The sequence below is a fragment of the Muscardinus avellanarius genome, assembly GCF_963383645.1.
Source record: "Muscardinus avellanarius genome assembly, chromosome: 18".
Taxonomy (NCBI): Eukaryota; Metazoa; Chordata; class Mammalia; order Rodentia; family Gliridae; genus Muscardinus; species Muscardinus avellanarius.
In genome coordinates this window covers 31,445,582-31,471,656 of record NC_137804.1, presented here as the reverse complement: position 1 = coordinate 31,471,656, position 26,075 = coordinate 31,445,582, and the positions used below count along the sequence as shown (strand labels likewise).

At 44.3% G+C, this 26,075-nt stretch overlaps 1 protein-coding gene across 11 annotated transcripts in view; it reads right to left on the bottom strand.

The window, feature by feature from the left end:
* PXK (PX domain containing serine/threonine kinase like) overlaps positions 1-25,749 on the bottom strand; it is a gene marked incomplete at both ends in the record, with an annotated part of 78,469 nt that extends 52,720 nt beyond the window's left edge. For 3 of the 11 annotated variants that reach the window (XM_080715735.1, XM_080715738.1, XM_080715743.1), the window contains 3 exons: positions 272-319; positions 4,633-4,683; positions 25,648-25,749. In XM_080715735.1, the coding sequence (XP_080571861.1) occupies positions 272-319; positions 4,633-4,683; positions 25,648-25,749 (201 nt within the window). The remainder of the gene's footprint in view (positions 1-271; positions 320-4,632; positions 4,684-25,647) is intronic. The other 8 variants (XM_080715739.1, XM_080715741.1, XM_080715736.1 and 5 more) reach the window with 3 other exon arrangements.
* Positions 25,750-26,075: the final 326 nt, after the last annotated feature.

The window sequence follows — 26,075 nt, the reverse complement described above, 5'->3', positions numbered from 1 at the left end:
ATTAGAAGCATGTGCCACCATGCCCAGCTATCTTTTTGTAAATTTTGAAACAGGGTCTCACTAGGTTGTGGAGGGCCTCACTAAGTAGCTGAGGCTGGCCGCTAACCTGTGATCTTCCTGTCTCAGCCTCCCAAGTACTGGGATTACAAGCATGTACCATCACACCTGGAAATCTTGGGTATTTTCTTAGAGTGATGGAAAGTTGACAAATATACCACTTCCAACCAGTTTCTGAGACATCCCAAGCAATGTGTGTTCAAAACTTATTTACCTGCAAGCTGTTGTTCAGTAAGTCAAAGTCACTGTATCTTCTAATAATCTGTAAGAGATAAGACAACAGTGTTTTGATTCTGCAAAGATATCCCTTCCCCTTTCCTTACTTACTATTTCCCAGCATTCTAGAACTAAAAGGAGTAAGGCTGCCTGGTTCCCAATTTATTTAACTTGACAGGCCCAGAAAAGAGACCCCGGCATACCATAGCATTAGCTGGGCCTTGGAAATCTGGTTAATAGCAGGCAAACTCACAAGATACCAACAAGTTAGTCAAAGTATTGTTTTCAGGGCAAATAGCCTTTTCTTCCTTCCTCCCCCCACCCCACCCCACCCCAACCCATGGTATTGGTGATTGAACTCAGAGGCATTCTACCTTCAAGCTGTATCCCCAGTCAGATTTTATTTCTTATTTGGAAACAGGGTCTCACTACTTGCTAGAGCCATCTGTGGGCATGCACCCCCATCCCAACTGCAAGCAGCCTTTCAACTAACTTTCTTATTTACCAAGTACCTGTTCTTATTTACCAGGTACCTGGAGAAATGATTCACAATTTTTTTCTTAACTGAGCATGGAATCAAAGTAAAAGAAAGTAGAGACTTCTGAGACAATGTCATCCCTGCCCTGGATTACACATCCCAGTTGCGATTTCATCGTCCAGAACCCTGGGCTGCACTGCAGGCAGGGCTGCCACCTCCCCCTTGCAGACGCCCCCTCCCATGTCTGTGTTCTTCCTCAGTTGTGTCAACACCACTGAGTAGGCCACAGCCAAGCTCTACTAGCTCTGGGTAAAAAAATAAGCATGCATTTGAATAGTTTGGCTTTAGCTTTATTAGTAGTTCTCAAACACTGGTGTGCAGAAGAACTACCTGGAGATCACTGGAACCCAACCACAGAGAATTCAATTCGGTAGGTTTAGGGTGAGATCTAAGAATTCATTTTTGTTATGTTCCTCCAGGTTTCTAATGCAGTGGATCTATAAATTTCAGAGGCTTAATTTTTCTGGTTAGGGTTTTGCTCTTCATATTGTGTACCAAACACATAAAAAAGTTAAATACAAGACCATTCTTTTTTGTTTGTTTGTTTTTGGTGGTACTGGGGTTCCTGGAAACCCTTCTACCTCCGGGCCACACTCCCAGACCTACTTTATATTTTTATTTGGAAACAGGGTCTCTTAAGCCAGTACGGCTGGCTTCAAACCTGCGCGATCCTCCTGTCTCCAGCTCCCAAGCGTAGGGATTACAAGCGTGCGCCATCACACCCGGCTAAGACCATTCTTGATAGTGCAAAGAAGCAAAAGACTGTATGGTAGTTATCCACAGAGATGATCTGAATTCAACCTGTTTTGCCAAGTAACTGAGTGTGACCTTGTCCAAGTTACTTACCTCTCAAATGTAAAATAGGGGCAGTACTACCACTAGCACTTATTTTATTTATTTTTTATGGTACTGGGGATGGAATCCAGGGGCTTTCTACCTCTGGGCTATACTCCCAGACCTCTTTTGTATTTTATTTGGAAATAGAGTCTCACTAAGTTGCTGAGAGCCTCACTAAGTAGCTGATGCTGGCTTTGAATTTGCGTGATCCTCCTGTGTCAGCCTCCCAAGTATTGGGATTACAAGCATGCTCCACCATGCCCAGCTACTAGGACTAATTTTAAAAGAATAAATGACTTAACATGCCTGAAGTAGTGCTCAACTTAATAAAGGCTCCAATAGATTTTAAGTGTAATAATTATTCAAATAAGAGGTATTTGAAATTTCGGGCAAAAGACCAAGTGTGGACAAAATGGTCATAAGGTTCAAGCTAGGTTATGCAGGACAAGGTAAGATTTTTGGAAGGAAGTAACATGGTAAATATAATTACTAAAACAGGAGAGGCTGAGGGTGTAGCTCAATGGTAGAATTAATTGTCTAGCATGAGTGAGGCCCTGGGTTCAATTCCAGAACTTAACAATTGGGAAGAAATTGTCCCCACACAGAATGGCAACTCAAGCAGGGCAGGAAGGCCTCTACATGTCCCTAAGAAGTCTTTTCTCTATGATGCCACCCCTGAGGAAGCAGAGCCTGGGACTCTAAGACCCTCCAGGACAGCGGAGGAACCAGTATTAAAAGTGGCCCAAAGCTGGGTGTGGGGGGGCACGCTTGTAATGCCAGCATTTGGGAGGCTGAAACAGAAGGATCACAGTTCACGGGCAGCCTCAGCTACGTAGTGAGGCCCTTTGCAACTCAGTGAGACCCTATTTCAAAATAAAGAATAAAAAATAGGGCTGGGGTATAGCTCAGAGGTAGAATATGCCTGGGGTTCCATTCCCAATACAGAAAAAAAAAAAAAAAAAAAAAAAAGAAGTGGCCCAGGAGTGGACTTGGGCATCCATAAAATGCAGGTGTGGCTGATCTTGATTAATGAGGGTCTACATCTGAACATGTGTAAAATTATGAATAAGACATGGTTAACCTGGACAACCATTGGTGGGAGGGGGGAAGGGAAAACGGGGGCGGGGGGGGAGGGCACCAAATATAGTTTAAATGTATACTATTTATGTTCAAAAAAAATTGTTAAAAAAATGCAGGTGTGGTGGTGCACGCATGTAATCCTAGTACTTGGGAGGCGTAGACAGAAGGATTGCAGGTTCGTGGCCAGCCTCGGCAATTTAGCAAGGATCTCAACAATTCAATGAGACCTTCTTTCAAAATAAAAAATAAAACAGGAGCTGGGCATGGTGGCATATGCTTGTAATCCCAGCATTTGGGAGGCTGAGACCAGAGGATAGTGGTTCACGGACAGCCTCAGCTACTACTTAGTGAGGCGGCCCTCTACAACCCTGTTTCAAAATAAAGAATAAAAAAATAGGGCAGGGGGTGTAGCTCAGAGGTCATATGCCCCTGGGTTCCATCCCCAGACCCACTAAATAAATAAATAAATAAATAAATAAATAAATATAGGGCTGAAGTTGTAGCTTGGAGGTAGAATGCCTTTAGTACCACAAATAAACAAACAAACAAACAAACAAAAAACAGCACTGACGCAGATGGTACAATATTCAGGGCACTGCACGGACTCATGTTCCACCTGCTGGACTGAGCTCTAACCACACCTGCCATTAGTGAGCAGCCGTAGGCGTCCTGCTTGTTGGGATTGGAGCTGCAGAGCAATTTCCTAGGTACCCTTCCTGATATTATCATACACACTTTAACCAAACAACTTGAGACAAAAAGACAGAAAGCCTTTTATGATGTTTGTCTTAAAGTTAAGGGTTTACATTAAGATAAAGGAAAAGGACTGGGGAGGAAGGACAGGTGGGTATAGGGAAGTAATGGAGAGTGAAACTGATCAAATTTATGCATATGCATATGTTATATACATGTATGAATATGCTACAATAATATCTACTAGTCTATATAATTCATATGCACCAATAAAGAAATTTAAAAGTTTCTCTCTGTGTGTGTGTGTGTGTGTGTGTGTGTGTGTGTGTGTGAGAGAGAGAGAGAGAGAGAGAGAGAGAGAGAGAGAGAGAGAGAGAGCAGACAGACAGACAGACAGACAGAGAGACTGACTTGGGTTTGAACCCAGAGGCAGTTTACCTCTGGGCTACATCTGAAGCCAATTTTATTTTATTTTTCCCCAGTTCTAATTTTTATGCTGAAATGGTCTCACTACGTTTCTGGGGCTGGTCTCCAACCTGTTATCCTCCTATCTCAGTTTCCTAAGTACTGGGATTATAAGCATGTGCCACCACACTCAGCTTAAGAAATGTAAAATTTTATTAGTTTAATTTTTTTGGTAAAACCCAGAGACATTTTACTTCTAAACTACACCCCCAGCCCTTTTCATTTTTTATTTTGAAATAAGAGTCTCACTAAATTGCTGAGGCTGGCCTTGAACCTGGAATCCTCCTGTCTCAGCCTCTCGAGTATTGGGATTATAGACTTGCACCACAACACTGCTGGCTTATTTATTTATTGATTGATTGATTGTTTATTGTGGTAGTGGGGATTGAACCCAGGGGTATTCTACCTCTGCGCTACATCCCCAGCCCTATATCTTATTTTGAAACAGTGTCTCACTGAGCTGTAGAGGGCCTCACTAAGTGGCTGAGGCTAGCTTCTAACCTCCTGTCTCAACCTCCTAAGTATTGAGATTATAAGTGTGTGCCACTGTCATAGGAAAAACATGACAATGCACCACGCCTAGCTCTGGCTAATAATTTTTTTAAATTTAAAAAGCTGAATGTTTACAGTTAAAAGAAATATAATCTGTATTTACAAATGTCCTGATTTTTCAGGTTTTTAGATACCCTAAATCAAGGTTCTGGTCACAAGTTCAAACATTTTTGTAGTTGCCCAAAAATGCTTACCTGCCAGCTGTTTTCTACAGAAATTCCTCTTTGCAACCGAATGATATATTCCTAGAAAAAAAAGGGGAAGAGAAAGAGCCTCAGTTATAAAACCAAAGGACCAAAAATATGTAAAGATATCAGACAGAGTAGATTTTTTTTTCTTTTTTTTTTTGCGGGTCTGGGGATGGAACCTAGGGGCATTCTATCTCTGAGCTACAGCCCCCGCCCTAATTTTTATTCTTTATTTTGAAACCGGGTCTCACTGAGTTGCAGAGGGCCTCACTAAGTAGCTGAGGCTGTCTGCGAACTGCGATCCTCCGGTCTCAGCTTCCCAAATGCTGGGGTTACAAGCGTGCGCCACCACGCCCAGATTGATATCTGTAACTTTTTGAGCACCTACATATTCAAAATCTTTCTGGTTACTGGGTGGGGGTTGTAGCTCAGTGGTTGCATGCTGACCTAGCATGTGCCAGACCCTGAGTTCAACTCCCAGTATAGAAAAAAAAAAAGTTTCAGATTTTCAGATTAAGAACGCTCAAACAGTAAAGTCTATACAAATATCCCCGAATCTAAAAAAACTGAATCTTCTGGCCCCAAGAACTTTTAGTAATGGACATTCAACCTTACCCAAAGAGAAGAACATTACATAAAAACAAAAAGGTAATGGGCTCAGTGGCACATGCTTGTAATTCCATTACTTGGGAGGCTGAGACAGGAGGATCACAGATTCAAAGACCACCTCAGCAAGTAGTAAGACTCTCATCAACCTAGTGGGACCCTGTTTCAAAATAAAAATAAAGCCAAGTGTGGTGGTACATGTTCGTAATCCTGTTACTTGGGGGGCTGAGACAAGAGGATTGCAAATTTGTGGCCAGCCTAAGCTATTTAGTGAAGCCCTCAACAACTTAGTGAGACACTCTTTCAAAAAATAACAAAAACTAGAGTAGGGGGTATGTCTCAGAGGTAGACTGCCCCTGGGTTCAATCCCCAGTACTGCAAATTAAATTAAAATTAAATTAAAAATAGGACTGGGGGTATAGATCAGAGGTAGAATGTCCTTGGATTCAGTCCTCAATACTGCAAATAAAATAAAAATAAAAATAAAAAATAGGACTAAGGATACAGCTCTTAGGTAGAATGTCCTTGGGCTCAATCCCCAGTTCTACACAAAAACAAAGCAAAACAACAACAAAATGGTAATCTACTGGGATCCTAAGTGTGTATATACCAAACAACAGAAATGTAAAATATGGGAAGCCAAAACTGATAGGATTTAGAGCAAAAGGAAAGTCACAATTATTGTTGGAAACTTCAATACCCTCTTCTCAGCAACTGATAGAACTGAACAGAAAACCAGTTAAGATACAGAAGAATTCAAGAATATCATCAACCAACAGGATTTAATTCGCATTTATAGAGCATTTTATCTAATAACTGAAGAACACACATTCTTTTCAAGTGACCATGAGACAGACCAATATGGAACACATCCTAAGCCATAAAACAAACCTCAACAAAATTAAAGGAATTAAAATTGTGCAAACTAGAAATCTATACCAGAGGTAAAATAAAAAACCTTCAAAGAGTTTAAAACTAAACCCACTTGATTCTAAATAATCCAAGAATCACAGAGGAAATCAAGAGACAGACAGACAGACAGACACAGACAAACCTCGAATTGAAAAACGAACAGTGAACGGGTTCAGACATCATGTCCTAAATGGTGCGTTGACCTCAGAGAAAGGGGCTCAGGAACAAAATCTTTCTGGCCTCACCTGCCCCACTTCCTCTAGCTCCCCTTTCTCCCCAAAGGCAAGTCAAGGAAACTAGAATTCATCTTACCAAAGGTAAGTGATAGAAACTAAAACCCCTCTTCCCCCAAAGCCAGCCATGAAACCTCAAAATACTACTCTACTCTCCCCCTGACTCTGTGTGGCCATAAAGCAAGTCATCAATCTAGCTTAAGAGATCTGATAGATCATATCAGGGAGGAAGGAATACCACACAGGCCAAGAGGAATCTGGACAGGCCTCACTGGGTTCCCAACTCAGTCCCCTTTATCCAATCCCATTCCTAAATGGCTGCCCATTGTTTGTAGAAGATCAGTGCGCACACACACACACACACACACACACACACACACACACAGTTTTCCCTGAGTCTTTGTGTCTTCATTTCTAAAGTTAGTTCCCTAAGACATAAAACTTTAATTAAACAAATCTGTTATGCTTTTTCTTGCTAATATATCTTTGTCAGTTTTTTCTTCAGACCTATCCAGGTGCATAGAAGAGTTGGTAAATCTTTTCCTCCCTCTATAAGAACAAATCAAAATTTGTGGTATGTAAAGGTGTTTAAAAATAAAAGTTTGTGAGACATGGCTAAAGTGGTGCCATTAAGCACTAAATGTTCAGTATTAAGAGTTCAGTATCAAATCAATACTCTAAGCTCTACCTCAATAGTCTAGAAAAAGACCACGATAAACTTGAAGCAAGCAGATGAAAGGAAATACAGATAAGAATAGAAATCAATAAAATCTGAAAAAAGAAAACCAAAAGGATGAAAAATTTTTGAAAAGATCAAAATCTTGACAAACCTGTAGGAAAGCAGGCAAAAAAGCAGATAAAACATAAATTACTAATATCAAGAATGAAACAAGATATCAGACTGCGGACACCAAAAGGATAAGGGAATGTCATGAACAAATCTACTTACATAAATTTGACAATGTGTGGGGTTAGGCCGATGTCGGGGCCAACGGCTGGTATCAGAGCCTGCCGTGAGGCAAGGCCGTTACTGGGGCCTCCGAGGCCGGGATTGGAGCCTGCCAAGGGTTTAGGCCGATGCCGGAGCCAGCAGCTGGCATTGGAGCCTGCCGTGAGGCAAGGCCGGTGCTGGGGCCTTCGAGGCTGGGATTGGAGCCTGCCAAGGGGTTAGGCCGGTGCTGGGGCCAGCAAGGCCAGCATCAGAGCCTGCCATGATGCAAGGCTGGTGCTTGGGACTCCGAGGTCGGGAGCGGAGCCTGCCGAGGGATTAGGCCGGTGTCGGGGCTAGCAAGACCAGGATTGGAGCCTGCCGTGAGGCAAGGCCGGTGCTGGGGCCTCCGAGGCCAGGATCAGAGCCAGCCGAGGGGTTAGGCCGGTGCCAGGGCCAATGGTCGGTATTGGAGCCTGCCGTGAGGCAAGGCCGCTACTGGGGCCTCCAAGGCCGGGATCAGAGCCTGACAAGAGGTTAGGCCGATGCTGGGGCCAGCGGCCAGAATTGGAGCCTGCCGTTAGGTAAGGCCAGTGCTGAGGCCTCCGAGGCCGGGATTGGAGCCTGCCGAGGGGTTAGGCCAGTGCCGGGGCCAGCAGCCAGCATCGGAGCCTTCCGTGAGGCAAGGCCGCTACTGAGGCCTCCAAGGCCGGGATCGGAGCCTGCCGAGGGGTTAGGCCAGTGCCGAGGACAGCGAGGCCGGGATCGGAGCTTGCTGAGGGGTTAGGTCGGTGCCAGGGCCAGCAGTCAACATTGGAGCCTTCCGTTAGGCAAGGCCGCTACTGAGGCCTCTGAGGCCGGGATCGGAGCCTGCCTTGAGGCTAGGCCGGTGCTGGGGCCACCGAGGCCGGGATCGGAGCCAGCTGAGGGGTTAGGCGGGTGTCGGGACCAGTGAGACCAGAATCGGGGCCTCCCATGAGGCAAGGCCGCTGCTTGAGCCAGCAAGGTCTGGATCAGTCCACCGGGTAGTCAGGCCACTACTGGGGCCATCAAGAGTGGGATCGGTATTTGCAACGCAGCATGCACAGAGAAATATTGCAGAAAAAAAAAAAAAAACCAGATCCTTCCCCTAATCAGCAATAACTAGGAGGAAAGGTGCAACAGGATGAGGTCGAGCTATAGAAAGGGCCCTATAGTGAAGCAATTAAGGTGACCTATCAGAGGGTATGGAATAGGGGAGGCTGGAGCCTCTTAAAACGCAGGAGGTACATAAACAAATGTATCAAAGTTTATCACCAAACAAATAAGATCGAGGGAGAGGGAGGGAATGGGATGGGGGCTGGATGAGGGCTAATTGGATGATGTGTGCAGGTATATCCTCTCAAAGTCTTGTATTCCAATGTGATATATGATTACAATGCACCAATAAAAATAAATTTAAAAAATAAATAAAATAAATTCCAGCTTGGTGTCACACAGCTAATAGGTAAGCATTGCTGGCCTGCTTTACCTGCTTTTAGGCTTAAAGTTCGGACATTTTACAAAGATGTTGCTACCAACTATAAACAGCTCATGTTCCACATCCTGAGAATCAAAAATGGTACAGTCTGAGCCAGGTATGGTGGTGCACACCTACAATCCTAGTACTTGGGAGGCCAAGATAGGAGGATCCCAGGTTCAATGTGATCCTCCTCTGTGCGAGTATGTGTGGTACTGGGGACTGAATCCAGAGGCACTCTAACACTGAACCATGCCCTCAGCCCTTTTTATTTATTTTTGAAACAGGTTTTCACTAAGTTGTCTAGGCTAGCCACAAACTTGTGATCTTCCTGTCTCAGCTTCCCCAGGCACCAATAACTGGTGTGTGTCATCATGCTCAGCTCAACTATTTGTTAATTAAAAATAAATTAGGATGGGTGTTGTGGTACACATTTGTAATCCCAGTACCTGGGAGGCCAAGACAGGGCAGAAGGATCACAGGTTCTCGAACAGCCTCAGTTATTTAGTGAGGCCCTCTACAACTTAATAAGACTCAATTTCAAAATAAAAAATAGGTCTGGGAGTGTAGCTCAGAGGTAGAATGCCTCTGGATCCCATCCCCAGTATCACAGAAAAAAATAAAGAAGTAAAATCAGGCTGGAGGTATAGCTCAGAGGTAGACTGCTTCTGGTTTCAACCCCTAGTACCACAAAAGAAAATAAAAAAATTAAATTAAGAGCTGGGGATGGTGTCAAATGCCAGTAATTCTAGTATTTAGGAAGCTGAGACAGGAGGATCACAGATTCAAGATTAGCCTCAGCAACTTAGCAAGACCCTGGGCAACTTAGTGAGATGGTTTCAATACAAAAAATAAAATAGGGCTAGGGCTATAGAGCTCAGTAGTGGAGTGAGTGCCCTTAGGTTCAATCCCCAGTACCAAAAAAATTTTTTTAATTAATTAAATTAAGAGGTTGCATAGGTAGCCCAGTGGTAGGGCATTTAGATTTGATCCCAGCACTACATACACACTCACACACAAAAATTTAAATCAAATGAAACTTTAACAAAATCAACTAGATATATTTGATAAAGAACCAAATAAACTTATAAAAAATTTTAAAATATAAGGCTCTATTGTAGTCCCAAAGCCCATCTGCCATGCGGTTAGTCACAGAAAGAATGGGAAGCAAGATAAGGGGATTGTGCTCAGATACAGCATTGTTGCTTTTTGTGGTACTGGGGATAGAACCCAGGGCCCTTCTATCTCCGGGCTCCACTCCCAGCCCTATTTTATGTATTTATTTATTCTTATTTGAAAACAGGGTCTGCTTAGTTGCTGACATCTTCACTAAGTCTATGGCTGCCTTCAAACCTGCAATCCTCCTATCTTAGCCCCCAAGTACTGGGATTACAAGAATGTGCCACCACGCCTGGCTCAGACATAGTTTTATTCTACTTCAATAGGGCAAGTTAGTTCCTCATTATAAAACACTTGAATTTTTTTTAGATTGCTCGATATCACTACCTAGCCTTGCCAAAAATAAATAACTTGACCTCAAATTTCCCCTGCTGTAAACTAAAGAAAACAGCACTGCTGCCAGTTGCATACAAACACCTGCAACTCTTGAGAAAGCCCTAGGGACCAGGATAACCATCCAAAGTCCTCCCAGCTGGAGTCAGCAGCCTAGAATCCTCCAGGGTATCAAGTCCATCTCTCCTGCCCTCTCCAATATGGAACAGACCCCCCCCCCCCATGTGTACACAAGAGGAGCTAAGCCAAGGCCCACAAGGCCTGGAAGGGTGAGTTAGGGATCTCACAGCAGCCCTGGGTTAGAGCGATTGCTACCACACCCCCAAAGGACCATCTCCCTGCAGCTCCTCCAGGCACCACACCTTCACCTTGGCATGCAGAAGAGGCCTAAACATCTGGGCTTTTCAGGAAGACATTGTGGTCTAGACATGTATGTACTAGAGCTACGTGATTTCTAACTTGTGAGGAAGAAAGAATGTAAAATGAGCACTAACCATGCTTGGAGCTTTGCGAAGCTCCTAACCCACTGCTTCTCACTCAGTCATTCTGGGCAGCCACCCTAGTGAGCAGACCTCTGCTTAGCAAGATACAGTGAGCTGTCCAAGGTCACACAGCCAGGAAGCTCCTGACTGGGACCTAGTACCAAGTGCTGCTGACTCCCAAGGTCCTCGGAACCTGCTGGGTGTGGCTGGAGACACTCAGTGACGTAGGGAAGCTTCAAAGCCAGGCTCTTTTTGCAGTCCCAAACAACAGGGGTTCACACGATGGCATGAAACTTGGCTGGCTAATTCCTAATAATGCCTCTGATGGTACAGGGGTGGGGGCTCAACACTACAACTTTTTTGCTTTGTGATACTGGAGATTGAACCCAGAGGCATTCTAACTCCAAACTACATTCCAGCCCTTTATTTTTTGTTTTGAAACAGGGTCTCACTAGGTTGCTGAGGCTGGTATTGAACTTGCAGTCCTCCTGTCTTAGCTTCCCAAATACTAGGATTACGAGCATGCATTACCACACTCAATTTCCTGGCCACAACTGTTGATTAATGTTTCCAACACGGGCCATTTTCCAAGAAGGCAACCCAATGGGCATGTATTTAGGATTTCAATGCAGAGTGACTAGTGCTCAAAGGTTCCCTGGTTGATGAAATTTGAGGGGGTTTTTTTGTGAGGTTTTTTTTTTTTTTTTTTTTGCGGTACTAGGGATGGAACCCAGGAGCATTTGACCTTCAAACTATACCTCCAGAACCTCCTATTTTCTATTCTTTATTTTGAAACAAGTTCTCACTAAGTTGTAGAAGGCCTCACTAATTAGTTGAGGTCCAAAAACCTGGCCCCAGGATGTCTTATAGAGGGTAACTACAAACACAATTGTGTGTGTGTGTGTGTGTGTGTGTGTGTGTGTGTGTGTGTGTGTTCTCCCCTCTCTACCACTAAGGCAAAGGGACTCAAATCTCCTACATCCTAGGAGCATCTAGATGACTAGGGAAAAAAAGTCCTGTGCTTGGGTCCTATCTCCCAGAGATGCTAGTTTAATTTATCTATACCGGGGCACAGGCATGAATAGTTTTTAAAAGTTCCCCAGATGCTAATGTGCAGTCAGGAGTGAGAACCAGTATTTTAAAACCTCTCAAAGATAATAGAAGCAGCTCCATACCACAAAAATAAAGACTCCAGCAAAGAAGGAAAAAAGTAAAAGAACGAAGGACCCCCCCAAACCTCACCATCTCCATCCTCACCCCGTCCCCTCCCCCGTCTTGCAAGGGTCCAGGTCTTCTGCCTTCCCAAGTACAGTATGTACCTAACTTGAGCCTCTGGGGATCCCCACACTTGGCCCCAGAGGGGGCTCCACAGTATCACCATATCATCTGTCATGCTCTTTGAGGTGAGCAAGGAAGAGCTGTTGCCCTCACTGTACAGCTGGGGGAACTGTCTCTGAAAGACAGATGCCTTGACTAGAAAGAATAAGGTCTGGGGTAGGAGGCGTCCTGTTATCTGCAGCATCCCCAGCCGCACCACTCCTTGGAGTTCACTCCCAAGCTCACTTGTCCCCGGACACTTTCCTTCATAGGAAACATTCTTCAAAGTGGAATATCTAGCATTCTACTACTTTTCTGCTCCAGAATCTTCCATGGCTCCCTCAGGATAGACCTAAACTTCTTAGTCTAGTTTCCACATTCTCCTACCTTCTGATCAAACTTGCCTAACCACTTCTATTTAAACCATCCTCTATCAGACTATTTTGGGTTTTGTTGCAGAACTGAGGGTTGAACCCAGTAGCGCTCTACTGAGCTTCACTCCTCATCCTCCTTTTTTTTCTTTTCTTTTTCTTTTTCTTTTTTTTTTAGTTTTGAGACAGGGTCTTGCTAAGTTGCCTAGGCTGGCCTCAAACTTCCTGCCTCGGACTCCTGAGATGTTGTGATTACAGGTGTGACCCACCACACCCAGCTCTATCAGATTTTTTATAGCCTAAATATCATTGTCTTATTCCCTTTGTTTTGCTATTCTACTTATTTCAAACCTAGGAAGTTCTACTTTTGTGTGGGGGCTGGAGGTACTGGGGATTAAACCTAGGGCTACACCCCAAGCTTCCTGTTTTCTTTTGAAACACAGTCTCACTAAGTTATCACCTACTGGCCTCAAATCTGCAATCCTCCTGCCTCAGCCTCCTAAATACTGGGATTACAGGAGTTGAGTGGGACTCTTGAGAAAACCTCTGTGGAATCTCCCAAGCCTCAGACTTATCATTCCTTCATAAGAAGTGATGTTCAGGGCTGGTGAAGTAGCTCAGTGGTATAAGGCCCTAGGTTCCATCCCCAGTACCTCAACAAAATAATAATAATGTTCAAAATCACAATGTCAAGCCAGGTGTTGGTGGTGCATGCTTATAATCCCAGCATTTGGGAGGTTAAGACCAGAAGATCAGTTTGTAGACAGCCTCAGCTACTTAGTGAGGCCCTTTGCAACTTAGTGAAACCCTGTTTCAAAGTAAAGAATAAAAAATAGGACTGGGGCTGCAGCTCAGAGGTAGAATGTCCTGGGTTCCATCCCCAGTACTGAAAAATAAATGACAATGTCACACAGCACAGCTGCACCTCATAGGCAGTGCTCAGCATCACCCCAAGGGACTCTTACAGTAGAATCAGTTGTGGGGACTTCTGCTCAGCATCCTGGCCACCTGCCTTGCAGTACACAGCCTTTAATATTTCACTCAGAATTAATGATTACTCCTTGCTCTGTTAAATATTTCTTACTTAATCATTGTTTCATCTGCAGCTTTTCTATGCTAGAACCTACCTTTGCTCTATTTCAATTGCTGTGCAACCCAATAATGTGCAAAAACTGCCCCCACACAAATGGTTTTAAAGGTATCTGAAGAATCAACACTACCTTAAGATAAACTCTGGCATGTGAGTGAAGCCAAGTGCATCTCCTTTCTGACCATGTGAAATGGATTTATTTTAAAACTCTTAACAGACCAGATCATAGAACCATGTGTTTCAACTCTGCAAAGCAAATTCCCCCATTTCTACTCTGCCACAGAAGACAAGAACAGGTCACAAACACACTTTGATCCCCTATGCTTTGCCCTTCTGCAGGCCTTTTCAAGTCCCACCTCTCCTCTGTGGGATGGTCTCCTGCGGGAGAGCTGCTCTTCACACTGCCTTCAAGGTCAGCTGATGCTCCAGCTAAGAGAAAGACTGAAAAGAAGCACTCCAAGCTCCCTCCACGACCGCAGACCTGGCTACAGAATGGACGTGGCATTTTAAATCGCCAGCTCCTGCAGCATTCTACAGTGCGATGACCGCTAAATGATGCCAAAGCAAATTATGTAAATTGCTAAAAATGGGAACCCAGTAATTCTCTCTTGTATCAAAAAAGCAAAAAATAAATAAATAAAAAAAATAAAACCAAAAAAAAAAATTCAAAAAGGCTAAATTAAAACCTTTACTTTCTTTGTCAATCATCTTCCCAATGCGCCAGAGTTGCTGAGGTGGATGTGATGATTAATAACCAAAGCTGCACTCATCACACGCTTGGCTAGAAAAGGCAAACGTGCAAACCATGATCCCGATTTTCATGTGGGCTCGGATATCCATAATGGCCAACCCCCTCACACTCTTAGCGGGAACTGGCCTGAAAACCTGCTGGGGCCACCAGCTAGGAAAAGGTGAGAATGGACTCGGGCCTCAGGCCTGGCTGACACAAAGGCACAGAGTCCATACCTTCTACAGCCATGGGCAGGAGGTTTGTTATTACATACAGACTTGTTTTGATGAACAGAGGTCAGCTAGGCAAGCAGTCTAGCAAGTCAGGAGGGAGCTGAGGGTGAAGGGCAGAGTTAGGGCCAGCAGCCAGGTCTGGGTGTAAGCGTTGTTATATGTGAGTTTAGAGCTCTCGGAACACTATCTGGTCGCACTTTCCAACTTTAGTGCCCCCACGCTTTGCAGCACACCTTCTGCTATATGGACACAATCTGGGTACTACACAGAAGCTGTGTGCAAATAAGAAAATTATTTTTCTCCACAATGCTAAGTATGCCCCTCCATGAACTTATGACAGGTTCTGAAGCAGCAGAGAAGAGCATTTTTCTATGAATATGCCTAAAGTGGACATTAAGTTACAGGGTACTCAGCAACCTGAATGGCAAATGTACTAGTATTGGGAAGAGGTTTTAAAATGTATTAATGTATCAGTATTGGAAAAGATTTCCAATTTTAAAAATATATCTTTTATATTAAGAAAGCCAGGGCTAGCTAGCAGGAAGGAGGGACTTGGAATTGACATTTCTAAAAGAAGGCTGGAGCCAGAGATGGGAGGAAATCCCAGATCCTGGAGAAACAAGTTCACACATCTTAGGGGATGGAACAAAAGGTGGTCGGAGATGGGGCTGCCCCCCACTTTCAGGGCAAATCTGCCTGGAGACAGCAGAACCCGGGCTAGATATAAGGTAGCAGTATCTCCAGATCAAAGGACCTGCCTCGGACTTGGTTGGGATAAACACTTAGTAAACTGGAGTTCTATGGCATTTTCATTCGAATTGCCCCCCCCATGTGTGTCCATCTGTCTGTCTGTCTGTCTGTCTCTCTCTCTCTCTCTCTCTCTCTCTCTGGCACTGGGCTGTAACTATATCCTGTATTTCTATCTTTTTAATAAACTTCATTAAATCTTCAGCAACTGTCCAAGCTATGCATATTTATTCTTAGCTTAGGGCAAGAATCCACGGTTTTTCTGTTTTTGTTTGTGTGGTTGTGGTGGGGGAATTACTTCTCCCCTCACACATCAAACACATTCCACCCACAACAGCAATTAATATAAGTTGTACAAAAAAGGAATGGAATGGGTATGGTGGTGCACACCTGTAATCCCAGGACTTGGGAGGCTGAGACAGGAGGATTGCAGGTTTGCAGACCCTGGTTCTATTCCCAGGACCAATAAATAACTAAATAGGTAAGTAAATAAGCCCAGTGGCTACAGTAATAGGCAGTGTATAATATAATATATATAATATAATATAAACTATTACTGTTTATGTGCAAGTATAAACAGCTATTTATGAAAGTAAAAGCAGAGTGTGCTATGACTTGTTTTTTCCCACTTAACAAATTTCTCTCCATAACAATGCACTTGAGCACTATTATTTTTAATGTCTGTATCTGTCCTGTCCAGTGTGATAGCTACAAACACATGGCTCTTGAGCACCTGCAACATGAGCTCCAAAGGTGTGTGTGGCACAAAGGGGTGGAATGCAGCGGGTCCAGGTGCTGGCCCACATGGCGACATGCAGAAATGCTTGGGGCGTGACACTGCTCTGGTGGGCAGCTGTCTGCACGCTGATGGTAGAGCAGGCCCCTCCCAGCTCCATTCTCTGCTGCTTTGACAAAGAGTAAAGCGTGCAGGGCTGAAGTGCGGTGAGTCCCCTGGGGAAGGGCAGGCAGGACAGGAAGGCCCTGAATGAACACAAAAAGAGAGAGCCAGGATTTTGAGAGCCAGGATTCTCCCATACCAACTCTCCATTCATTCCTTTTTCCACCACAGAGGAGGAGGAGGAGGAGGAGGAGGAGGAGGAGGAGGAGGAGGAGGAGGAGGAGGAAAGCCACAACTGAACTAGTGAGAAGAAATGACCTGTTCTTGATGAGCCATGTCAAAGAAATGTGGGCAGACTTGTCTAAATATCATAAGCAGAGGAGCTATGTGCGACGCAAGTGACTGGGGCTCACACAGCCTACCTTCCAGTCAGGAGTCTGTTGCCCTCCCTGCGGGCCATTCATAAATCTTCAGTGCATGTAAAATGTACCAGGCAAACTGCAACCTAAAGCAACTCACAATTTTTTAATTTTTTCTAACCATGATTCTCACCCTTAGATCCACAGCCTAAGAGTGGTTTCAGGTCAGTGAGGTTCTCAGAGGTTATACAGACAGGTATACGAGTGCTTATAGAAAAAAAGCTGTCTCTCTCATTAGATCCTTAGAGGAAGTGGATTTGAAGAGTAAAAGAAATTGTGCTTAGAATATATTCTGAGGTTAACATCCTGCAATGTTAGAAAACTTTCCAGGGTGATGGCTTAGGGGTTCCTGGCCTCTTTTAGGGGTAATTAAAATGTTCTAAAATTGTAGTGATAGAGCCACAGCTCTGCAAACATGCTAAAAGCTATTAAATGGCACTATTTATTTATTTATTTATTTATTTACTTACTTACTTACTTAATTATTTGCCATATTGGAGGCTGAACCCAGGGACATTCTACCATTGAACTATACCTCCTGATCCTATTTATTTATTTATTTATTTAGGTACTGGGAATTGAACCCAGGGGCATTCTACCTCCAAGCTACAACCCCAACCCTTTTTACTTTTATTTTGAAACAGGATCTTCTTAAATTACCAAGGTAGGCCTCCACTTACAACTCTCTGTCTCCTAAATCATGGGATTATAGGCATGTGCCACCACATCCAGCTGAACTATACAGTTTATTTATGTATCTGCTTATTTTTCATTTATTTATTTATTTATTTATTATAGTACTGAAGATTGAACCTGAGCATTCTACCTCTGAGCTACACCCTCAGCCTTATTTTACTTTTTTTTTTTTTTTTAATGGTACTGGGGATGGAACCCTTCTACCTCCAGGCTACACTCCCAGACCTATTTTTATATATATTTTTATTTGGAAACAGCCTCTTAAGCCAGTGAGGCTGGCTTCGAACCTGTGCGATCCTCCTGTCTCCGCGTCCCAAGCGCGGGGATTACAAGCATGCGCCACCACGCCCGGCTACTTTTTATTTTTATTATTTATTCTTTGGTGGTACTGGGGGTAGAACTCAGGGGCTTTTCTACCCCCGGGCTATACTTCCAGACCTATTTTATACTTTATTTGGAAACAAGGTCTTACTAAGTTGCAGAGAGCCTCACTAAGTAGCTGAGGCTGGCTTCGAACCTGTGTGATCCTCCTGTCTCAGCCTCCCAAGCGCATACCACCACACCCAGCTTACTTTTTATTTTTGAAACAGGTTCTCACTAAATTGCTGAGGCTGGCCTTGTACTGCAATCCTCCTGTTTCAGCCTCCTAAGTTTTAGGATTACAGGCGCATGTCACCACACCCTGCAATGAACTGTACATTTAATTTTTTTTTTTTTTGTGGTATTGGAAATGGAGCCCAAGGGCATTCTACCTCCAAGGTACACTCTCAGCCCTATTTTTGTTCTTTATTTTGAAACAGGGTCTCACTAAGTTGTGGAGGGCCTCACTGAGTTGCGGAGAGCCTCCCTAAGTAGCTGAGGCTGGCCTCGAACCTGTAATCCTCTTGTCTCTGCCTCCCAAGTACTGAGATTGCAAGCGTGAGCCATACGCCCAGCTTGAACTGTACATTTTAAATGTGAGCATTATATGGTATGTGACTCATGTAAAGATAAAAACAAAACAATGCAGGCATGGTGGCACACTCCTGTAATCCTAGTATTTGGGAGGCTAAAGCAGAAGATCACAGGTTTGAGCCCTGCCTCAATGTACAACGGAATCCCCCTCTGCTTTCAACTGTGTTCTTTTAGGAGTCAGGAGGATACACCGACATCATAGTCTTCAGCTAGAGATGGTCAACATCCCCAAAACTTGGTCATCAGCTGAGAACTGAATGGTCAGCTTGCACAAACTTTTCCCCTCCCGAATCCAAGATAAAGCACTCATCCTTTACTCCTGAGCCAAAAGTCTCAAGCTACAAATGAAGGGCCACTGTCCTCTCCTCTGAAGAGAAGGCACACTCTTGTCTCCCCTACGACTTGCCTGGTGCTCATAAAAGAAATCACTGACAAGAATGCCCTCCAGAGAAAGGGAGAAGACCACAGGAGAAGTCTCCCTTTCCCAAGTACGTAAGCACTGAGGAGCTCCAAATAACATTCAGGTCCAGCTCCTCCTAGCTAAGGATGCCAAAAGCCAAAACATCACGAAGCTTCATTTTACATGAAGCCACACAAAAACCTCTTGCAGCAGGAACTACTCCTACCTGCCTTGTAGTAGACAGCAGCAAGCTCCTTTCGCTTGCTCTGAACCATTTGAACCTTCAATGCACAGTCTATACACTGAACAATCTCAAAATCACAAGCCATACAGAAGGTGTGGCTTCGTCTGCTGTTAGGAGGACGGGCAGGCAGCACAAAGCACACAATTATCTTTTCACTTAAACTCCAGCCCCTGAATCCCACATGCCCTCCTAGTACTTACAGTCAGGTTCTTACTTATATTCCAATTACAAGAATCCTTTCTCATGGGATAATCCTCCAAGAAGGTGTTATATAAGGATTGGTTATCACCAGCCCCTAAATGGGTCTGCAAATCACTGACTTCTTCAATGGGAAGAGATTACTTACAATCTCTAAATGAACTAATTACCAGTCTCTAAAAGCTTTCAAACTTGGCTTTTTTAGTGCATTCATCAAGGTTTCTGGGACAACTGGGAAACATACATAACCAACTAGAAGATGGATGATTAGATGATCAGAAAATAACTGCTATTATAAGGCTGGGTGTGGTGGTACATGCTTATAATCCCAATACTTGGGAGGCTGAGACAGGAGGGTTGTGCAGGTTCGAAGCCAGCCTCAGCTACTTTGTGAGGCTCTCAGCAACTTAGTGAGACCCTCTTTCCATATAAAATATTTTTTAAAAAAAGGTCTGGGAGTGTACTCCAGAGGTAGAAGGCCCCTGGTTTCCATCCCCAGTACCACATAAAAAAAGAGAAAGAAAGAAAGAAAAGAAAAGAATGGCAATTATTACCTTATAATGATGGGTGAAAGTGCTGCCAAGTTAACCATCATATGGTCTGCATTTGTCTAAGCAAACATCTTCAAAAAACTTTAAGTATTCAGTATAACTTAGAATTCTAAAGAAACTTCCAATAGCATCCCAAAGGTAATCCTAGAGAGATTCTAGTATTTAGTATTGGATTACATCAACATTTTAGGCTCTGAAGATAATGATGTCTTCTAATTTGGCATTACATTGAAGTAGGTATTTTGTTGATATATAAATAGGACTTAAAAGACTATTGAGGATTGAGCCCTGGGGAATTCTACCTCCAAGCTACACTCCTATATCTATTTTGTTTTTATTTTGAAACAAGAGACTCACTAGGCTAATCGGAGTCTCACTACTTGCTGAGACCATCCTCAAACTTGCAATCCTCCTGTCTCAGCCTCCCATGTACTAGGATGACAGACGTGTGCCACCAGGCCTGGCTTAAAAGACTATTTCAAAAGGTCAGCTTGTTGTGCGGTGCACACCTGTAATCCCAGTACTTGGGATGCTGAGACAAGAGGATTGCAGTCTCAGCAAGTAGTGAGACTCTCATAAACCTAATGAGACCCTGTTTCCAAATAAGAAATAAAATCAGCTGGGGGTGTAGCTCGAAGGCACAATGCCTCTGGGTTTAACCCTCAGTACTACAAAATATAAAAAATAAAGCATAAACAAAAATAAAGTAAAATAGGACCAAGGGTGTAGCTGGGAGATAGAATACCCCTGGGTTCAATTCCCAGTACCCCACCCCCACACACAAAAAGGGCCAATCATAAAGAAGCCAAAGCTCAGTAAACCAAGCCACAAAAGGAACTCCATACCTACCTGTGTTATGACAAAGATCCTAGTTGACTTGTACACACCTTGGAAAACCAAAGCGCTCAGAGTGTGATAGAGCAAAGACTCCATGAGAGCAGGAGCTGTCCAGTTCACTCCTTCTCATATGTGTTGCATGAATGCTACTGCATAAATAAACCAGGCAGAGCTGGGCAAGGCGGTACATGCCTGTAATTCTTTAACTTGGAAGGCTGAAATAGGAGGATAGCAGGTTTGAGGCCAGCTGACCCTGTTTCTAAATAAAAACAATAATAAAATAGGACTGAGGTGTAGTCTGGAGGTAGAAGGCCCCTGGGTTCCAGTCCCAGTAATGAGGAGATAGAAAGGAAATAGGCAGATAGGGAAAAGGCCTCGGTAGAAAAAAGTTAATTTTCTGAGTTTCCTGAGGGGCGATGAATACCTGAAATTCCAAAGGCTCAGAGATAAGAAGGACCAGAGCTTCACAAAGCCATCTATTTACTAATCAACAAACCCAGGAGCCCTTCACCAGCAAGTCTGAAAGGAGATTCTTCAAAGGACTTGCAAATACCCTCTGCAAATCCTGAGAGCTGCTTCCCAGAATTCCCAAAGTCACCCTAACCAAAAGAGGTAGCAAATGGTCAGGCCTTTGCCTTAGTCAGATGGCAAATTGGGGCTTTTCCCTCTTGGGAACCCCTCCACTTTTGGGGAGCTGTCCTCTCTCTCACAGGTCATGTTAGCCGTGAGAGAAGGCAGAGTGCATCTGATGGCACGTGGCCTGGGCTGCCCTCGGGTAGTGACCTGAAGGTCTCTGCTAGACATCAAGGCTGACCAGGGCCCCTAGGGGTGACCTGCACCTCTTTTCTGGCAGATTGCGTGGACTCTGGGAGAAAGTAGTTTGCAACTGACGGCGCTTGGCTCGGGCAACACTCAGGTAGTGACCTAAAGGCAACTACTGGACACCAGAGACCCAACAGCCCAAGTCGTGTTCTGCCTCTTTTCCTATTCTCTTCTGGCAGATCGTGTGGACTCTGGAAGAAAGCAGCCTGCAACTAAAGGCAATTCGGCTTGGGCTACTCTCAAGTATTGTCCTGAAGGCAGCTGCTAGACCCCAGAGTTCCAGCCCCTTTGGGGGTGTTCAGCCACCTTTCCCCATTCCCTGCTGCTTCCAATAAATCTTTTACTCCCCTTCCTGAGGTCTGCGGGTGTCATTCTTAGCTCACCGTAGACAAGAACCCTGTAAGGAAATGCCAAGTTTCTTCTCAAGAAACTCCGTTTCATCTATGATGAAACCCCAGGTTTCTTCTCAAGAAGTCCCCGTTTCATCTTGGGGGCTCAGAAGAAACCCCCGTTTCAGTAACACATACAAAAATAAGTCAACAAACCAAGCAATCATTTGATCACTCAATCGATAAAAATTAAAAGCCAGGCAGAAATGCAGTTTCACAAAAAATCAAAAGTTCAAGGAGAGATCCATTTTCAGTAGTGTGTATGGATGGAGGTACTGGGGATTGAACCCAGGGGTTCAATTCCTAAGTTCAATTCTACCTCTGAGCTATACCCCCAGGGTCTTGCTAAGATGTTGAAAGTCTCATTAAGTGGCTAAGGATGTCCCTGAACCTGTGATCCTCTGGTCTCAGCCTCCTAAGTAGTGGGATTACAGGAGTGCACCACCATGTCCAGCCATTTTCAGTAAAAATATTTAACATGTAATATTATCTCTTCCAAATATTTTTTAAATGTTTTCTGTTATGCCTTAAGTATCACTAATATTATCTTTTGTTTCCCAAGAACAAAATGCACCAAATACAAAGTAAACAGACCTGATCCTGATGACCCTCACAGAAGAATATTTAAACAGAAGAAAACTGAGATGAAAAGCTATGCACGCTAGAGTGCCAACCAGCAAAAAGCAGATCTGCATATTTGATAACCACCCTCTCCAGAACTGGCAGTTTCCTGTGGTTTCTATTTCAGCAAGGTTAGCGTTTTTCAGTCTATTGACTTAAGTTTTCCCTTTAATAAGGCCAAGAACTTCTATTCCCCTTGTCCTCTCTTATTTCTCCCAAACTTTCTCACAACTCACCTCTATGGCTTTTTACCAGAATTCCTGGTTTAGAAAAACTTCCTCCTTCCTCTGAATCCAGACTGAAAGCATCCTGTTCCTAAATACCATCCTTTCTGATTTTATGGATGCTTCATTTCCTTTCAGTACAGGCCTGTTCTGTTCCTTATACCTAAATTCATTGTGTTCCATACAAAAGAAAATAAAATCCAAACCACAGCCAGGCACTGAATCACGAACCAACCCGGCCAGCTGCTCATCCAAATATGCCTTTTCTTCATCCTTCTGCTTTATTTTCCCCACAGAATTTTTCCCTCCCAAATTCATAAACCCTGAATTGGATATATCCTAACATTTTCAGTGTGAATTCTATTTTCTAAGTCAGAACAGCCTCCATAAATGAAAAAACTATGGGCAGAAATGAGTATATATGAGAATAAAGAGATGAAGCAAGGGAGAAGGCACTTTACAAACACTTCATAAAGATTCTGATTTGAGCCGGGCGTGGTGGCACACACGCTTGTAATCCCTGCGCTTGGGAGGCGGAGACAGGAGGATCGCGCTGGTTTGAGCCAGCCTCGCTGGCTTGAGACCCTGTTTCCACATAAAAAAGTTAAAAAATAGGTCTGGGAGTGTAGCCCGTGGGAGTGTATCCCGGAGGTAGAAGGGCTTCCAGGAACCCCAGTACCACACAAACACACACAAAAAAAGATTCTGATTTGAAACTCATCAATCATTGGAGGCAATCAGGGCAGGCATTAATTACTCCCATTTACACATGACAAAACATTAAAAAAGTTTCAGTGACTTGCCCAACTGATATCGCATGACTAGCAAGGGTTATCCCAAATCATACGAAGGTCCTGCCCCTTCCAAACCAAAGGTCACCTATTAGCGTATACTTTTCCGTATGTTTCTGTCTATAGTCAAGAAGCAACTTCCTAGAGATTCAGTATTTCAAAGTAAGATTAAGCCTTTGACTTTTGGGATATATCACCCTTCAGCTAGCAAGCGACAAAGTCAACTTCCACCTTCTCTATAGCAAGCAATGCCTTTCTCTTCTCTTCTACATACTACTTTCAATAACTACTTCTTTCCAAAATGATTTCCAACAGTTCTTGTTTTAAAGGAACTAACTCAAAAGACACAAATGCTCCAAAAAGTTTGCATCAGGATATGATTTTCTCAATAAAGTTTAGGGCTGATGCAACATTTCTCAGTCTCAAACTTTATAGCTAAAATGACAGGAACACAGAACAGTCAAAAATTACGCAAGACAATTTTTTTTACTCTACCACATATGCTTCTATGGGCCTCCTGTGAGTCACCGTCTTTTGTATTCAGTCATAATTATAAGAACTGCCATTTTCTGCCCTGCATTACTTTGTTTTTTAAAGAACAGCTCTACAGTAGAAATGAAATCCTATTGCATCTTCCAACACATGGATGAAGTATTCACCTCTATGTTATTACCTTAGATGCCATGTTGTTCTAATTTTCGCAATTACCATTTAAGCAAACAGGAAGAGGAACAATAAGGATGCAATTCATTTATTTATTCACCAAAAAAACACATACGAAATCCTATCACACACCAGGGCTTGGGACCGAAAGTGAACAAGAATTGTCACTGCTTTCACAGCCTGGCAGAGGAAAAAGAAGTAATGACAGAATAAACTGATGGAGGTTCAAGTGGGGATAAGCACATGGTCCAGGACAGAGGACATCAAGGAATGCTTCCTGGAGGAAGTGGTACATGGGCATTTATAAGCATCTCTTTTTTGTGGGGTGGAAGAGTACTAGGGATTGAACCCACTGACCTACGCTCCAACCCCCACCCCTCCGGTTCTCCCAGGGACATTCTTATCTCTGAGCTACACCTCCATCCCTGTTTTTTATTTTTTTGTTTTTCAACAGAGTTTCACTAAGTAGCTGAGGCTGACCATGAACCTACGATCCTCCTGTTTAGCTTCCCAAGTACTAGGATTACAAGCATGCACCACCACATCCAGCTACCCCATTCCTTTTTATTTTTTATTTTCAGACAGGGTCTCACTAAATTGCAAAGGCTGGTATCAAACTTAGAATTCTTCTGCCTCAGCCTCCCAAGTAGCACTATCCTGCCCAGGGCATCTATCCCTTTAATAAAAATAGGTAAAACAGACCTAAAAGACTCGACTCTGTTCCCTGCGAGGTTATAAAATTTACTTGCCAACAATCAAGTCAACACATAGAATTTAAGACTTGAGAGACTGAGACAGAATAATCATCAATTCAAGGTTAGCCTCAGCAATTTAGCAAGACCCGCAGCAACTTAATGAGACCCTGTTTCAAAATAGAAAACAGAAAATAGGGATGGGGTGTACATAGCTTGGAGGTAGAATTGCCACTAGGTTTAATCCCCGGTATCCCCCCCCAAAAAAATTCTAATTTAAGAGCAGAATTATTCTTGACTCTCTTACAACCTTTATACTCCCCTTACAGGCTTAACAAAGTTCGTCCTCTATGCTATCTTTTCACATGCCCTCAGAATAGAATTAAACAAAATATACTTTAAAAAACGATAATCATTTTCCTAACTGAAAATGAACACTGTGAATACAAGGCCTACAAAGCCTGGCTGTCAGAAGAGGAAACTGAGGTTCAAAAAAGTCCCACTTTAATAAAACAGAATGAAAGGTTTCTTTGAACACAAGAAGTGCCTGGACAAAAAGAGAGACAGAAGGCTATTGTGGGGCTTCCGGCTCCGGATGATGAACCCCCAAACACACCGCCGTGGTAAACAAACCCGCTTCTGAGCTGGAATCTCATTCGGTGGCCTGACAAAACACCACAACTTAAGAAATCGCTCTCTTCCCATTCATTATTTCACAAAGTCGCTCTGGCTGGCAGCTCCACTTCCCCCCACCCCCTGGTTCCTGAGTTTATTGCCTGTAAATTATAATGCTTAGACTGCGTTTTAAAAATACAGTAAAAAGGCACAAGCAAATGAAAACCGCCATGGCTTTTCTCCCCCGTAAAAGGCAGTCTGTGTAATGGCAATGGATTCTGCCCGCGTCCCCCAAGCCTACTCCCGCTTCACGCTGCCGGGGCGCCCAACCCGAGCGGTCGCGGCCGCCGCCGCCGCGGGCAGGCGGAGCCCGGCTCGGCACACCGGCCCCCCGCCGGCCGCCCGCACCGTGTGCGACTGCAGGCTCTGGCTCGCCTCGATGGCTGCCGTCAGCGGCACCGTGTCGTCCAGCAGCACCTTGCCGGCCGGCGGCTTCTCCATGAAGGCCATCGCGGGCCGCCGCCGCCGCCGCCGGGGGCCGCGCAGGAACCGAAGCGCCACTCCGCCGCCGCCGCCGCTGTCAACACGCGCCGCCCCGCGCGCCGCCCGCCGGGTCCTAGCGCCGACCTCCCGCGCTGCCACCGTCGACGCGAGCCGCCGGGCGAGGCGCCCGCCGGGTCCTAGCGCCACTCTCAGACCAGCCCGCGAGCCACCCTGCGAGGCGCCCGCCGGGTCCTAGCGCCGATCTTCCAGCGCTGCCATCGTCAACGCGAGTCGTCCTGAAAGATGACCGCCGGGTCCTGTCGCCTACCTTCCAGTGCTGCCGCCGTCGACCC